This window comes from Hemibagrus wyckioides, linkage group LG12 (assembly GCF_019097595.1).
Source record: "Hemibagrus wyckioides isolate EC202008001 linkage group LG12, SWU_Hwy_1.0, whole genome shotgun sequence".
NCBI lineage: Eukaryota > Metazoa > Chordata > Actinopteri > Siluriformes > Bagridae > Hemibagrus > Hemibagrus wyckioides.
This window is the reverse complement of record NC_080721.1, coordinates 12,120,559-12,137,107: the sequence shown is the minus strand read 5'-3', so window position 1 is coordinate 12,137,107 and position 16,549 is coordinate 12,120,559. Positions and strand designations below refer to the sequence as shown.

At 37.2% G+C, this 16,549-nt stretch overlaps 1 protein-coding gene across 6 annotated transcripts; it reads right to left on the bottom strand.

The window, feature by feature from the left end:
* Window positions 1-393: 393 nt before the first annotated feature.
* LOC131362748 (sp110 nuclear body protein-like) lies at window positions 394-16,436 on the bottom strand. Of its 6 annotated transcripts, none has more exons than XM_058404982.1 (18): window positions 16,321-16,436; window positions 16,041-16,195; window positions 15,823-15,913; window positions 15,140-15,314; window positions 14,475-14,639; window positions 14,008-14,088; window positions 13,143-13,262; window positions 12,755-12,906; window positions 9,835-9,959; window positions 8,851-8,956; window positions 8,655-8,729; window positions 6,977-7,120; window positions 5,751-6,679; window positions 4,817-5,607; window positions 4,587-4,692; window positions 4,320-4,485; window positions 3,160-3,334; window positions 394-2,195 (listed from the first exon to the last, which is right to left on the bottom strand). In XM_058404982.1, exons 3-13 carry the CDS (start codon window positions 15,898-15,900, stop codon window positions 6,599-6,601), a joined length of 1,302 nt encoding a protein of 433 aa, XP_058260965.1. In that variant the 5' UTR covers window positions 15,901-15,913; window positions 16,041-16,195; window positions 16,321-16,436; the 3' UTR covers window positions 394-2,195; window positions 3,160-3,334; window positions 4,320-4,485; window positions 4,587-4,692; window positions 4,817-5,607; window positions 5,751-6,598. The 6 variants fall into 6 exon arrangements, with proteins under 6 accessions (XP_058260965.1, XP_058260964.1, XP_058260961.1 ...); XM_058404981.1 differs by having other exon boundaries at window positions 16,090-16,195; XM_058404978.1 differs by having other exon boundaries at window positions 15,823-15,988; window positions 16,090-16,195; window positions 16,321-16,433.
* Window positions 16,437-16,549: the final 113 nt, after the last annotated feature.

Sequence of the window (16,549 nt, the reverse complement as noted above, 5' to 3'; positions counted from 1 at the left end):
ATTATATTGAAAATATATAATCTGTGGTATGGTATTAAATTCCATTTAGATCAATGTGCTTTGAATACAGCTGCAGTGTTTATTCAAAAGGGGAGCTTAGTGGTTAGCACTGTTGCCTCACAGCGAAAAGGTCCTGGGTTCGAATCCTGGGTTGCCTTTCTGTGTGGAGTCTCCCTGTGGGTTTATTCTGGTTTCCTCCCACAGTCCAAAAACATGTACATTAGGTTGATTGGTAATTCTAAATTGCCCATAGGAATGAGTGTGAGTGTGTGTGGCCCTGTGATGGACTGGTGACCTGTCCAGGGTGTACCCCTGCCTTTCAACTAATGTGTGCTGGGATAGGCTCCAGGAGATCCCTGTGACCCTGATTAGGAATAAAGCTGGTATAGAAAATGGATGAATGTATGTTTATTCAAAAATCATTCATACAAACAGGCTGTGGTCAAACAGTAGTACAAAAGCTACACAATAAAAGACCAATAAAGAAAGCATTACAGACTAAAGAGAACACAATGCAAACTTCACAACATCCAATAGGGTTTAAATAGATACATAATTGGGACCTAACCTGAAAACAGATGAAATGAATCACGCATAAAGTGTCATTATTATTCATTTAAAACTACAGAAAATCTTTAACCTCCAATCCAATGTGGTTAAATGATGTAAGTTATAGAGTGATGAGATTTAGCTTTACAATAAACACTTAGCACACACTCTTAGGCCTACTTCCGGGTCTCGACATTTATTTAATTCTGTTGTCCTACAGATTAAAATAAAAAACATTTGCACCTCTTCCAATATTCTTGCTTATAAAGCATAAAATTGTGTGTAGTTTTTAGCAACTTATTCAAAGATATTGGCAGGTTATATGTTTAGAGTCACTAAAGTGCCCTAAAATATCCATTGGTTTTTTTGTCTCCTAAGGTTTTTTTTTTCATGAGTGTGTTATTGCTGTTGAAAATTTTTATTTTTTAATTATTTATACAGTTTTTCCCCCTTAATTTATAAAAAACCTGTATGTTGATAGTTCAGCACTGCTTATACACACACTGATAAAAACACATTTATTCAACGTTTTATGACAGAATCTACTATTACACAAGATCTCTGTCTATTAACAAACAAATCTATGTACATTTACAGAAACATCTTTTTACTGTTAACTCTCCGTAACTGTGTCTAATTTTTTAATTAATTAATTAATGAACTAAAATTTAACAGTCATCAGCTATTAAATAAAAATAATAATATTTGTCAAATTCCAACAAGTTGCAAATGTATTTTAACAACTTTTTATGTGGAAAATAAAATTTATCTTTTAAAAAAATGAATTAATGATTCACATTTACATGCTTTGTGTTATTTTACATTAGACATGCAAATTAGATATCACAGGTTTTTTTTTTTTGTAATTTTATTAATATTTTTGTGTATTTAAAAAATACTGGAAAAGTCTATAAAAGTACAATTTTATTTTATTTTATTTTTTACAGTTTAGTGACAAGATTAGCTAAACCTCCACAGTTAGAGGGATGGATCCCCTGCGGGCTCTTCAACAGAATACAAAAATAAAAATAAAAAAAGACAACAACATTTTTTAAAACATTTGTCCAATTTATAATCACCTATTTGTACATCTGGTGTATCTGTTAAACTGCTTTTACATACAACCATACATATACTGTATATATATATATATATATATATATATATATATATATATATATATATATATGTATTTAGTTTAGCAAAAAATGACAGTGTTTTTTTTTGGATGAAATTAATGAATGATTCACTGAAATGAAAATGTCTCATGACTAAAAATTATATATATAATTATATACCAAATATTAGAAATCACAGATCAAATCTGAAACATAGCGTATCATGTATCAATAATGTTCATTCCAATTTTTTAACCAGTGGCTAAATCTTAGAAATATATGCTTTTCAGTTAAAATACATGATAAAATTACAATGTAAATAGAATGTAAACTTTAAACCCAAGCTTATTTTGCCTGGTGTGTATCTTTGTCACTCTGACTTTGTCACACTGTCAGTACGTGGCTTCTTGGCTGGTTTCACCTGGTTGGTGCTGAATACAGAAGAAGGACCTGGTTCATTCTCCTCTGTCTCACTAGCACATTTCTTTCTCTTTGTTCCATCCACCATTTGCACAGTTTTCTTTCGTTCTAGAGTAAATAAGACAGCTTTACAGCTCTAATTAAATTCACTGACCTCACTCCAGACTAGATTGCTGATGTGTGAAAATAATCGGTCATCATTTATTGCAATTGGCAGATTATCCTTTATCCAGAGTGACCTGAGGATCATTAAACACACCCTCATACTGGTTCACTAGGTCAGGGATCAGGAGTAAAAGTCTAAATCAGATTTAGAGATGTGCTCTAGAGGCCATGCAGTCATTTCAGGACTAGACTACTGCAACTCTTTTCTGGCCGGTCTACCTCTGCATGCTGTCCATCAGGGTACAAGGAAGTTCTCTATCAAGGCTCTTCTCTTTATTGGCTCATAGGTGGTAGAATGAACTTCCCCTAGAGTCATTGGCTGAGAGCTTCAAATAATGACTAAAGGCCTAAAATACTTAGAATAACATGTCATTTAAAAAAATAAAAAAATACTCACCCTAACAGGATTTACACTGATCTTACCAAGTGACCTAGATGTTACGCTAATCGATGAGTTGCTCAGGAGCTCCTGGTTACACAACTCCAAATGACTGATAATAAAGGATTTTCTTTATTAAAATACTTTAAGACGATGTCCCAATACAGATAAAATGTAATGAAATTAAACCTAGTGAACCTAGAAAGTTCTGTCAGTCGCTCTGGATGAAGATGCCTGCCAATGCCATCAATGTAAATGTGAATGACAGAATGTTCTTCAAGGTCTTAAATATGCACCCGTTAAACCATAATATGAATAAAATAAGACAAGATAAGATAAGATAAGATAAGATAAGATAAGATAAGATAAGATAAGATAAGATAAGATAAGATAAGATAAGATAGAACTCTATTAATCCCAAAGGAAATTCTTTAATTTAATTATTTAATTAAATTTAATTTCCTTTCCTTATATCCAGTAACAAACTGTAGTGGACAAACACATATACAGGAAAAAAAAAGATCTAACCATTCAGAAGACTTGTTTGGTACAAGCGAAAGACAGGATAGTGCTGTAGGATGTGATCCTGAAAAACACAACTCCAAAACAGCTTCATACACTGGCGCCGCTCATTCTCAACCCAGTCCAAAATCTCATACATAACCTTCTGTTTTGTCCTCTTAGACTTTGCCTTTGTTACCTTCTGCAAGGACATAGAGAGAGAGAGAGACAGAGAGACAGAGAGACACAGAGAGAGAGAGAGAGAGAGAGAGACAGAGAGAGATATGAACCAATACAAATGTTTTTAAACAAGAGGATTACACCAATAAACAGGTTTTGGTTTCTTTCTATTTTATTAGGATTTCAAGTAGATAATCATGGTGTGCTATTAATAAGATAATAAAATACGGTTTAAGGTAGGATTAAATGATTACACGACCTCAGGTAGTGCAAACCATCATCAAACTGGATAAAATATAAAGACTTGAATAAACTACTTTATCAAAACACTGACTTTTAAGCCGTTTTTGATCAACGTAATCTAGCACAGTCATGTAAGAACCACTGTAAGAAAGAATTAACAAAAATCCCTCAAACAAGAACTGAAAGTCTCTTGCCTGGCTACAAAGGTGTTTCTAATTTGTGATACTTGCCAAAGAGGGTGCTACTAGGTACAAACTATGCAGGGTGCCAAAACGTTCACATGCCACTGTATGTAATTGCTGCTGCTGCTATTTTTGCGCATTCACATATGTTTACAAGCGTATATGCTATAAGAAACAACTTGTTTACATTTCTTGCACTGTTTGCATCAGGTTGAACATGTTGTACTTTATAGGACAAGTACTTTCTGTCCTCAGCACTGTGTTGGTTTATAGCTCTATGTTGTTTTATAGCTCTATGTTGTTGTGTTGGTTTATGTAGCACCAGGGTCCTGGAGAAACGTTGTCTCATTTCACTATGTACTGCGTCAGCTACATATGGTTGAAATGACAATAAAAGCTTCTTGACCTAACTTGACTTGGTATTTATGGTATGCATTACCGATTTGGTTACCTAAGAGCAGCAAACAATGAGTCTACAACTAGAGAATGTAGCTGTAGCAAGTCAAACAAGTCTGTTTCCTTATTTCAGGAATAAGCAAATGGTCGACTGTTGTACAATTGGCTGTTTCTTTTCTCTCTTACCTTGTACAGATCCTCAGGTACTAGATAATGGTCCCGAAGTTGGCTGAGGAGGATTTGTGGTTCTTCCAAACAAGACATCTGTGTCTTGTTGCTGCGGAAAAACCAAACCAGTTGCTCGTCAGGTAGATGATCCAAGTGATCCATTTTGATGGTGTTCATCTTTCTACTTAGTAGAATAAAATGACAAATTTACTAAATCTGAATTGGCAAATTTCTACCAAATTTCAACCTCTATCTTTGTGATCTGGAATACGCCGGCGGATTTACCTTGTGTGCGAGAAAGCCTGAAAGAGAGACAATGGATGTTAGGAAAGAGTTTCACCGAGTGCTGAGAGAGCCAGAGGGTAATGTGTTGTAAAGGAGCCACACCTTGCTGATGTACAGAAAGCCAGAAAAACAAAACATGATTTCAAAATACAACGAATTGTTAATAAAATATATTAAAATATAATTTTATATTACAATATCATTTCACTGAGTGAAATTCTCATTTTTACCGTTAATAATGTTGGTAGCTTTTGAAGGTCTCAGACAAACACCTTTCAGAGGTTGTTCCTCTCAAATCAGACAGGTTTAGACAAGCTCGTAAGGGGAAAAAAATGGAACACACCTACTGATATCATACTATTAGCCAAGACGTTAGTACTAGCTTAAAAAAAACAAAACAAACAAACAAACGAAAAACTCTACTTAGCATTTCAGGAAACTCCACTTATTTCAGAATGTTAGAATTTCCTAAATAATGTCTTATATGAGGATTTATTATTTTAATTTACTGCAGTAATTAATGATTTAAACGTGGTAGGTACTACACCAAATGTGGTAGGTACTGAATCGAATGTAGTAGGTACTGAATTGAATGAAATAACCTGAATAAATAGTATGTGTAAGCAATACTACTACTTTAGTACACAGTAAATATTTCAAAACATTAAACTTTTCTCTAATGCAGAAAATCTGCCAAGATAAACAGAACTTTCTGTAGGTGTGAATGCGGTGTGAGAGGTTTTTAAACTTTAAATACTTATTGTAAATAAGTATTTAAAGTACCTGTGTGACTGTGTCACCTGTGTGACTTTGGGGACTTTAATACGAGGATTAAAGAGGTGAAAGGCAGCAGTGAGGTTATAATTCACATCTATTTATTCAGTGGATTCGATGTTTTAAAATACATCACTGAGAAAAGACAAAAAAAAAACCCAAAACAAACCAAAGATGGTCACCGGTTCCTTAGGTAGTGACGATAACTGGCACAGAGACCGAAGTACTCTCATCTCAGTCGAGCTCTCTGCCACCCGTGCAGTGAGCAAAAGTGAGGAAATACGCCACAAAACGCAGAAGAATAAAGTCAAATGCACAGTATGTCACACAAAGGAAAAGAAACAGTCAGCACCATTAAATCCATATTTCATCAAGTAATAAATCTACTACCTCTTTGAAACGATGCATCATATGTTCAGCTCTCAGCAGCACTCAGTAGCGTGTAACGGCTTGTCCGATAACGTTCCTTTAGAGCGTTAAATCGTATTTCACCAACATTTAACATGTGACTGCATGCAGTAGCTTTATAAAGGGCTTCACGCTGAATCTGAACCAGCCGGGATTTCCGTCAATGGTGGAAGCCCACAGGAAAGAATCAAGAAAGCAAACTAAACTCAAGCTTCCCTTATACCTGGTTAGCGTTAGCGCTCAATAACAGTCTGGAGGAAGGTCTCCTTTATTTATTTATTTTATTTATTTTACTGAACTACAGTTTAATTTTCAATTAATATTTAAGTTCATGCTAGATGTGGCCAAGAACCAAAAAAAAAAAAAAAAACAAGGAAAGGTGACAAAGAAAAATGAACAATGTTGATTTCAGGTTGTTTCAAGTTTATATACAATACAAAGTGTTAGGACAAAGTGCAATCTGAAACAGCTAGATCACAGACTGTACCATTACACTGTAAAGGACAAAAAAATAAATACATAAATGAAAGGGATTAAAATATAAAAACTGAGAAAGAAAGAAGGGTAAGAAGTAAACAATATTACGATATAAATAATAGAAAAAACATGAATCCACCGAGTTTTGCAAAAGCTCCTTATTACAAGCTTGTATACTGAATCATTTTAAATTCAGTAATTTTTGTCTCACTTCCAGACCGATATCTGAGGATTATAGCCTCCTGGATTATAACAAGTTCATTTAAATATTCAGATGATGTCAGTGCAATAATGTTTAATATTAAAATCTGGCTTTTGATGATAAATCTTCCAATAAGATTAGATAAGAAATTCTACAGGATTTTAAAAATCCTGTTAAACTCCTTCTCAAACAGCTTTTTCAGTTTGGCTCCCATCCTGACAGACCTATTATCCTGCACACACACACACACACACACACACACACACACACACACACACGCACACAGAAAGAGTCATTAACCTGACAGCAATATAATGAATTCATTTCGGTGGTTGACAAATACATGATAAGAGAAAGCACTGTGTCATATGTAATGGTTTGCATACATTATTATTATTATTATTATTATTTTACAAATTTTCTTTGATTAAGTTAATGTAGATAAACTCTTTCTTGTCAACACACATTAAACCGAGCCGGTAGAAATAGAAATCTATCACTTAATCTTTAATCTGTATTTGCGTCTCACCCTGTAAAAAGTTTGGCAGTTGTTGAAGATGAGTCTGATGTCACGCACAAACTGTCCCACTGTTCTGTACTCCTTGTTCTGCAGTTTGGTCTTCACTTTGTTTAGCCACATGGGCTTGGAGATCACCTTTGCGTATCTGTCCACCTGCATGAGGGCAAGGTTTAACAAGGATTCTTTAAAATACTATCATGTTGGTCAGTCTGCCATGTTCTTTTGTACAGCATAGTGATGGACAGTCAGGTGTAACGTAGATGAAATACCAAGTGCAGTGACTTAATGTAATGAATGTTCCTCTATGTAAGCCCCAGGGATTTATGATTTATGACAGAGTTTCCCAAACTTCAGAGGGGTAAGACCCCCCAAATACATAGCAAAAGCTCCACGACCCCCCCCCCTCCCAACCTCTTTGTTTAAAAAATACAGTATATTGATTAATAATATAAAGATATATTTATACATATATTTGTATATCAGATATATTTAATAAAGCAGATGTGAATTCATGTGAATTATGAGAAATACCATAAAATGTAATATTTTTATATGCTGGTGAAAATAAGATGATGTAAACATTCTTTACAAATATATTTAAATCCTTAACACTACATACTGTCTGCATACTATTTACAATTATATTGAATCAAAGTGTGTAACAGAAGCTTTTTATATTCAATTCTAAAATATTTAAATTATTTTAATATTTTGATTTAGCCTAGCTACGGCCCCCCTGCAATGCCGCTACGTCCCACCAGGGGGCCGCGGCCCACAGTTTGGGAAGCACTGATTTATGATATTGATTTATGTAAAACACAAACCAGTATTATCAAATAAATTTTGTGTTTATTATTGAACTTTCAATAAAAAAAAAAAGAAAGTTTGACTGCTTTTAATCCTGAGCAACTAAAAACTTTTTATACTATGCAGTATAGATAATAAATGAAATGTGGTAGGTACTGATTCATATGCGGTAGGTATTGAACTGAATGTGGTGGGTACTCATTCAAATTCAGTAGGTAGTGAATTGCATGCAGTAGATACCAAATCAAAGTATGCAGTAGGTACTGAATTGTATGCAGTAGGTACTGAATTAAATGTGGTAGGTACTAATTCAGATGTGGTAGATACTGATTCAAATTCAGTAGGTACTGAATTGAATGCTGTATGTGCTTATTCAATTGTGATAGGTACTAAATTGCAGTGGCGGACCGTCAGGGCCAGCAAGGCCTTCTCTGCTGGCCTAAACAGCAGTGATCTGAATCACTGACTTGCATGTTAATATATTTAACATATTTTTCCATGAATGTGTATTAAATTATTCCCAATAGTCTATTCTCTACATTTCATAGCTTTTCTCTTGGTTGCTCTGCTTCCAGTAGTGTATATTTATGATAAGAGTATTTATCCAATCATATTTCAACCAGTGGCTCAAATGTGGTAGGTACTGATTCAAATGTCAGTGTGAGCTGATTTGTTTTCTAAAAGGACTAAAGAAATAGCAGCCATAGGAACTATAGCATAAGAGACTAAAAAAATAAATTAAAATTAAAATAAACATTACATTGTTATTCTTTTGTGTTAGTAAAATAAACACCTGGAAAACTAATTTAGCACTTCCTGTCTGAGTAAATAAGAAAGTGGGTTGAAATGTGAATGTGCCGCATTGTGAAGAAACTCTTACCTTTTTGGTTGGGTCATCAGTTAACACACGCTGTGTATCTGCCTTAAATAAAAACAACAGCAAATACTCGCAGCGCTGCAAAAAACCAAATAAAACACGAATGATCAGAATCACCTCTGTATGCCATCTGTGTGTCTGTACGTGTATATGGTGTATACGTGTGTATGAGTGTGTGTGTGTGTGTGTGTGTATATACCATCAAGTTTGAGGAAACAGGACATCTCAAAGCTCCCTTCCTGTTCATGTGAATCCACAACTTCATGTTATGCTTTAACACACAATAAGTACATATCCAACTGCCCCTACACACACACACACACACACACACACACACACATCAAAACCAAAACAATGATGATTTCAGCTTCTTTAACTGAGTAACTGCTCTAGTGCTATATTATTTTAACATCCAGTACCTTATCAGGTTGTACAGTATAACAGTATAATTGTCTCTACACGGCATTACACTGCAGTCCAGTGGTGCAGGCAGTTTAGACACTCAAAACACTCAAACGCGCTAATATGAGTTATCACAATGAGTTATCATGGCTCACCCTCTTCCTCAGTATCATATGCTGGCAAGCTAAAGTTACTGAATGCGGTAGGCACTAATTCAAAGCTATCACAGGCTCTCTCAATTTCTTGATTGTTTCACTGCTGAACTTTTAATGAATGGTGACTTGTTCACAGGGGCAGGTGGGCCAGAGCTTCAACATATTCAACAAATATTAATCTTCATGAATTCTGAATTCACATAGATATCAAGTGTTGTTCCTTGTGGTTAAACCGTACTTGTTTAACATTAGCCTGTTGCCCTGTTTTCTGTTGGGTTTTTGAGGTTTTTGAGATTTAGTTCAGCTAGAAATTGTGTGATGAGAAATACCTGTTGTATAAAACACAGCTGAACAAATGTACTACTAGACAGTGCGCTGTAGCACAAGTTATAAGTCAAGTATGACACCTTTTGCCACCAAAATCAATAGCCACAAGCTGCTGCTGTTTTTTAGCAAGCAGTTAAATAAATTAAAAAAGAAAAAAAATACCAAGCTGGAACTGCAAAGTCAGCTGAGACTTAACCAACAATACCTCTATTGTTTCACTGCAAAATTTTTGCTCAGGTTCTTGAGTAAAATGTAAAGATCATGTAGCTAAATTCTTTCTAACGTTCTCTCCTTCTCACCCAAGTGCGTCTTCCTGTAAAACTGGTAAGTGGCAGTGATGGTGAAAAGCTCGTGGACACTCGTCACAGCAGACCAGTCTTCCCTCAGAGTTACAAATGTAGCACACGTCATCATTATCCTGCTCCTGTCAGGTCAGAAATGAAGAAAATTGAGTCTTTAAATGAGTCATCATGTTTTATACAGTGCCTTGAATTAGTGTCCATGCCCACAGGAACACACTGTAAACCTGGAGTGGATTGATTTACACCAGGGTTCTCCAACCTTTTTTTCTCTGTGAACTACTTTGACCAAGTTAAGGTGGCCAAGAGCTACTCATGTTATATTATTAGTAGTGGTGGGCCATCAGGGCCAGCAAGGCCTTCTCTGCTGGCCTAAACTGATTTCTGGCCAATGCGTTAAGGAAGAGCGGGAAGATGCTTGCAGTTGGCCCAGCGGGCGTAACTTTTGGAGGACTTGAGTAGCACCAAGTGGGTCCTTCTCCAGATGTGCCAAGGCAGATGGGACGGAGGTCTCCTGTTTCTGGGAGGATAGTAGTGGCTGAAAAGGGGATACGGCCAGTAGAGGTGGATGGTAAAGGGTTGTGGGCATAATCAACCCAAAGCAGATTGAACAACTAGGTCGTTGGAACCTCAGCACACAAGATGCAGAGCCCCGTCTCCAACTCCCGATTGAGTCACTCAGTCTGGCCGTTGGTCTGTGGTTGAAAGCCAGATGATAAACTGATAGTGACCCCCAGGAGCTGATAAAACTCTCTCCAAATATTAGAGGCTAATTGGGGACCCCTGTCAGAAACAATGTCCCAAGGGATGCCATGCAAAAAAACATGTGGTGGAAAACATGCAGGGGAAGGAGCTGGGCAGTTTCCTTGGCAGTAGGGAGCTTGGGCAGAGGAAAGAATTGTCCCTCCTCAACGATGGCCACCAGAAGTGCCACTGAAGGACCGACAGGGTGTGAGAGGCACCTGGATGGCAGAACAGGTGGGAACCATGGCACCATTGGGGCACTTGGGAGCACAGGTCTTTCAGAATGAATAACCTTCCCTTTCAGACAGTTGTTAGGAATTGTGGCAGAGAGTAACGGTACTTGACAGTGATGGCGTTTAGACCCTGGTAATCGATGCAGGGACAGAGGGACTTGTCCATATTCTCCACAAAGAAGTAGCTGGCCCCGTGGGTGAGGAAGATGGGCAGATGATGCCATTGGTGAGGGATTCCTGGATGTAGGTGGTCATGACCTGCTTTCAGGCCCTGTGAGGTGGTACAGGCAGGCCCGAAGAGGTGTGGACACAGGCAAGAGGCCAATGTGCAGTTGTAGGGCTGGTGCAGTGGCAGGAAGAATGCCCTGACCTTGCTGAAGACTGCCCCAGGTTGTGGCAAACAGAGGGCACAGACAACGAGATTGGCATCAGCCACCAAGGTAGGTTCTGGGGGTACAGAGGAGAGGCAGTTGGCTTGACAGTGGGTTCCCCAATCCAGAACTCGGCCGTTGGTCCAGTTGATGTGGGGGTTGTGTTTACAGAGCCAAGGGAAACCGAGATGGGATGACCAAGAAGGACAGCCATTTCTGATGATGTTCAGCAGTGGTTACCCACAAGGGTTTGGTGCGGTGTGAAGCTCAGTGCAGGGTATGACCATCCAGTGCCCTAACCTGGATGGTTGGAGGCAGGAACAAAATGGCGGCTGAACTAGAAGTGCTCCACAAAACTGGAAGTGACGTCACAAAACCAGAAGTGTGCATTGTGCGAGCTGAGATTTAGTGTTTGATGAAGCTTAAGGTTTGAAGGCACATGTAGTTATTCAGTAATGAATACGTAAATCAAAGAAAACACTGTTAAAGTCTTTGTGAAGTGCCTTGAGTACCACTGCCATGGAACACCTTTGTTTATATTTTTGTTATGTTCCCATGTGCTTCTGGTTAGGTTTTGTCTTTGCACATGTTTGCCTCGATCCTTTCTCCCTTTCCCACCTCTGCACACCTGTTCCTTATGTCTGACTAATTACCTTCCCTATATATAACTACTGTCTTGTGCTTGTTTTTTTGCAGAGTCCTTGTCTCTTGTTACCTGGTTTTCTCTCCTGGTTTCTGCTGCTTGTTTTCCGTTTTGTTTTTGTTATTTTCTATTTCATTTGTCTAGCTTTTCCTAACAATTCCTTGTCTCTGTAGTTTTGTTATTTTCTTAATAAATCCCTAGTTTGTCATTTTATTCCTGCATTTGGGGCTGGTCTTTGTACACATGGAGGCACTAAATTCCTACAGTATTATTTGCTTTCGATTTATTGTTGATGTAACTTTGACAGAAACAGGAATTCAAGACATATTGAATGGCATTTAGAATACTTCACAGCCTGGTCTAAACCGTTGGATTTGCTTGTGGAGGATTTTTCTCTACTTCTTTTAGCTCTCCTTCTCCTTCCTTCTCTGCTATTTCCTTTTTAACCAACTTCCCAATGGTGAACTAAATAACCTCAGACTTTTGAGCAGCCAAACACACATTTACGACCCATGTTCACAAAAATGAAGGAAATATCAAGCTGAGAATTGTGGCCCACTATTTTCTAATCTTGGTCTTAGAGCTCACAGGTTGCACACTGACACTGATTTTATCACTGGGAAGAAATTAGCTCTTCAAAAGCATCGCTCATGAGGCTAGAAATTTTCTGATATCAGAAAGGTGTTGTGGGTTTAAGACAGCAAAAATGACAGAGGCACCTCGTTCAATGGATTTGCAAGATAGTCTTCTGCAAAAAGAAAATAGGCAAGAAGATACTAAAGTGCTTAAAGTGACAAAGTATCTAATTGTACACAAAATACGGTGGCTTTCTCTACACTGAACTGTATATACAGTACAATGAACAGTAGGAGCTATAACATGCTCAAGCTGTGTCGGTCAAAATAATTGGTACTTTACTCTCACATTACCTTAACCAGGTAGTTGAGGGTTTTTCCGTGACACAGTTGATCTTTTTCCCAGTGTCCGTCTGTTAACTCCTGCTTTACAAACTCCTGCTTTACAAACTCCTCAGGAGTGAACCAGTGCTCCTCTGTCCGGATGCTCTTACTGTGTGACCCACCTGAACACAAACAAGCACACACACATTGTGAAACACACTAACACACTGATCATTCATATGTAGGATTCGATTACAAGTTTCATAATATGTACTCATGTCATGCATTTTCTTGCACATTCAGTCTCACTGTGTATTTTAATTCACATATTTCAGTTGCTGCAACTTTATTCTGCATCATTCTAATGTGTACAAGTTCCCAGAGCTTCCCCAGAGTTTTGGCAAATCTGCTGGCTCACAGTCTTCTTCTTCTTCTTCTTCTTCTTCTTCTTCTTGGTCCTCTTCTTCTTGGTCCTTTTCAATTAAATATTCTTCAAGGTCATCATCGGATTCATCTGTATCTCCACTGGATACTGACTCTAACAGAAAACACATGGAAGAAGAAAAACACAGAAACGTCTTCAGTGGGGTGTTTTGGTAGCGGACGCTGAGTTTCCAGTTCTTGTAACTTTCCTTTCCTGAAAATCTCCCAGACTCAACTGGGGTGAACCACTGGTCCTGGGACCAAGTACACTCTTCCCCTATAGGAACAACACTTTATTTAAATTACAGTCTATAAATGAATTAGAAGTGTATTTCTGTATAAGGATGAGAGTATAAAATAACAAAGTATAGTCTGTTTGTCTGATATGACTGAACTGTAGGTTAAGGACTTGCTTGAGGACCTTGGATTTGAAGACACAACCGTCTGAGATGGTGTGTATGTGTATGATGGTGTGATAGTCCTTGAGCAAGACCCTTAACAGTCCAAATGAATAAATGTACTGGATTATGTGTAATTTTATTTATGTAAAATATGCAATAAACGTCTTGAAGTTGTTTACTGTACATTTTACTTTTATAGAACGACTTTATAGTACTGTAAGTAAATTACCCATTTTCTAAATTTGCTGTTTATCATTCAACACAGGGAGACAAAAACAGGATAAATCTGCAGCTTCAGCTGGTTTTCAATTGTTGTCCCATTAAAGAAAATTTAGATCATGTATAATCACATAACAGAAATATTTATTAGAGATTTATTACAAATGTATAATTGTCCTAATATGAGAGATTATAGAACATGTCAACCATAACTATTAGAACACTTTTTATGTTATGCACCTTTGGCAAGCTTGTCTGGATACAGTATGCCTGTTTTTTCTCCGCAGGTAACAGGAAGCTGTCCTCCCTTTAACAGCGATGCTAAAAGGAAGAATGTCATGTTACTGCTGGTTTCTGCCTTAAACTCCATTTCCCAGAATGCCCCACCACAGCACCTAACCATCTCCATTCACCATTCACTTTCACTTTTTAAATAACCCAGACGTACACACACTCTAACCTTGATTTTATATCCAACGTCAGTGTTTCTCTGGTATGTCGTATATAAGTGCCAGTTAAAGTGCATTTCTTCCTGTTACTCCAAAACACACCACAAGCCTAACTCAGTGTCTGTCCCTCAGGCAGGTGAACATTTAAACATTCCTTTTCTAAACCTATCATGAGGTGACGCTCCAAATATTGCCCCGATACTGAAATTAAAGTAATTATAAAGCATCAATTAAAATATCACATTTCCACCAACTCACAGAACGTGCGCTCCTTGGCTGCTTTCTTCTGCCTGGATCCTGATGAAGGGCCTGGTTCCTCTTCCTTTATCTCTTCATCACCTCTCTTTCTTTTTGTTGCACCCTCTTTTTGCGCTTGCTCCTTACCTTCTCTTTCACCGTCCTTTACACTTTTCCTGAAGGAACCTAAAACAAGAGCCTCTATATTGTTTTTTCATGATGGAAAAAAAGGCTCTCAGCTACAACAGAGATGTAACAAAAGAAACTGACAAAGAAAGGTGAAGAGACAGAGTGACTGTTTTTGGAGAAAGCAGAAAACAGGGTATTGGTCCTCTAACACACACCTCCAATATTACACACAACTCTAATAAGAAACCTTGAAACTTTTCTTCTATATTTCTTAGATTCTGTAAAGCTGCTTTGAGACAATGTCCACTGTTAAAATCACTATACAGATAAAACTGAATTGAACTGAACCTAGTGAACCAGTTCATATTTATTAAAATAAGGTTCTATCAGTCGCTCTGGATGAAGACGCCTGCAAATGCCATCAGTGTAAATGTGAATGACAGATGACAGTACGTTCTTCAAGCTCTTAAAATGCACCTGTTAAACCATAATATGAATTTATGTCCAATAACAAACTGTAGTGGACAAACACATATGCAGAAAAAAAAAGATCTAACCATTCAGAAGACTTGTTTGGTACAAGTGAAAGACAGGATAGTGCTGTAGGATGTGATCCTGAAAAACACAACTCCAAAACAGCTTCATACACTGGCGCCGCTCATTCTCAACCCAGTCCAAAATCTCATACATAACCTTCTGCTTTGTCTTTTTAGTCTTTGCCTTTGTTACCTTCTGCAGGGACATAGAGAGACAGACAGAGAGAGAGAGAAAGAGAGAGAGAGAGACCAATAAAGTTAGTTTCTTTTTATTTTACTAGGAGTTCTTGAAGTAGATAATCATGGTGTGTGGTTAGTGGATTATGGTTAGGAGTAAACGATTACACGAGCTCAGGTAGTGCAAACCGTCATCAAACTGGATAAAATACAAATATAAAATACAAAGACTTAAATAAACTACTTCATCCAAACACTGACTTTAAAGCCATTTTTAATCAGTATCAATTAATCACAATCGGATCTAGCACAGTCATGTGCTCTAGTGAAATTACATTAATTGCATACTAATGCATTAGCAATTTGGTTACCTAAGAGCAGCAAATACTCATTAGTAAACACCGGGCAAACAATGAGTCTACAACTAGAGAATGTAGCTGTAGCAAGTCAAACAAGTCTGTTTCCTTATTTCAGGAATAAGCAAATGGTCGACTGTTGTACAATTGGCTGTTTCTTTTCTCTCTTACCTTGTACAGATCCTCAGGTACTAGATAATGGTCCCGAAGTTGGCTGAGGAGGATTTGTGGTTCTTCCAAACAAGACATCTGTGTCTTGTTGCTGCGGAAAAACCAAACCAGTTGCTCGTCAGGTAGATGATCCAAGTGATCCATTTTGATGGTGTTCATCTTTCTACTTAGTAGAATAAAATGACAAATTTACTAAATCTGAATTGGCAAATTTCTACCAAATTTCAACCTCTATCTTTGTGATCTGGAATACGCCGGCGGATTTACCTTGTGTGCGAGAAAGCCTGAAAGAGAGACAATGGATGTTAGGAAAGAGTTTCACCGAGTGCTGAGAGAGCCAGAGGGTAATGTGTTGTAAAGGAGCCACACCTTGCTGATGTACAGAAAGCCAGAAAAACAAAACATGATTTCAAAATACAACGAATTGTTAATAAAATATATTAAAATATAATTTTATTTTACAATATCATTTCACTGAGTGAAATTCTTTATATTTACCTTTAATAATGTTGGTAGTTTTTTTTTTAAGTTTTAGACAAACACCTTTTAAAGGTTGCTCTTCATAAATCAGACAGGTTTGGACAAGTTAGACAAGCTCGTGAGGAAAAAAAAATGAGACACCTGCTGATATCATACTATTAGCCAAGACATTAGTACTCGATTTAAAAAACAAAGCAAAAAAAAAATATAACTCTACTTAGCATTTCAGGAAACACCACTTAGTATT

What these genes read in the sequence shown, in the direction of transcription:
- LOC131362748 (XM_058404978.1), bottom strand. Translation starts at nt 15,981, where the DNA reads ATGAACACCATCAAAATGGATCACTTGGATCATCTACCTGACGAGCAA. An exon ending in AGCCAAGGAGCGCACGTTCT is followed by an intron (nt 14,089 to 14,474) that starts GTGAGTTGGTGG and finishes TCTTCCTTTTAG; the next exon opens with CATCGCTGTTAAAGGGAGGA. An exon ending in ACTGCCAAACTTTTTACAGG is followed by an intron (nt 6,680 to 6,976) that starts GTGAGACGCAAA and finishes GTGTGTGTGCAG; the next exon opens with GATAATAGGTCTGTCAGGAT.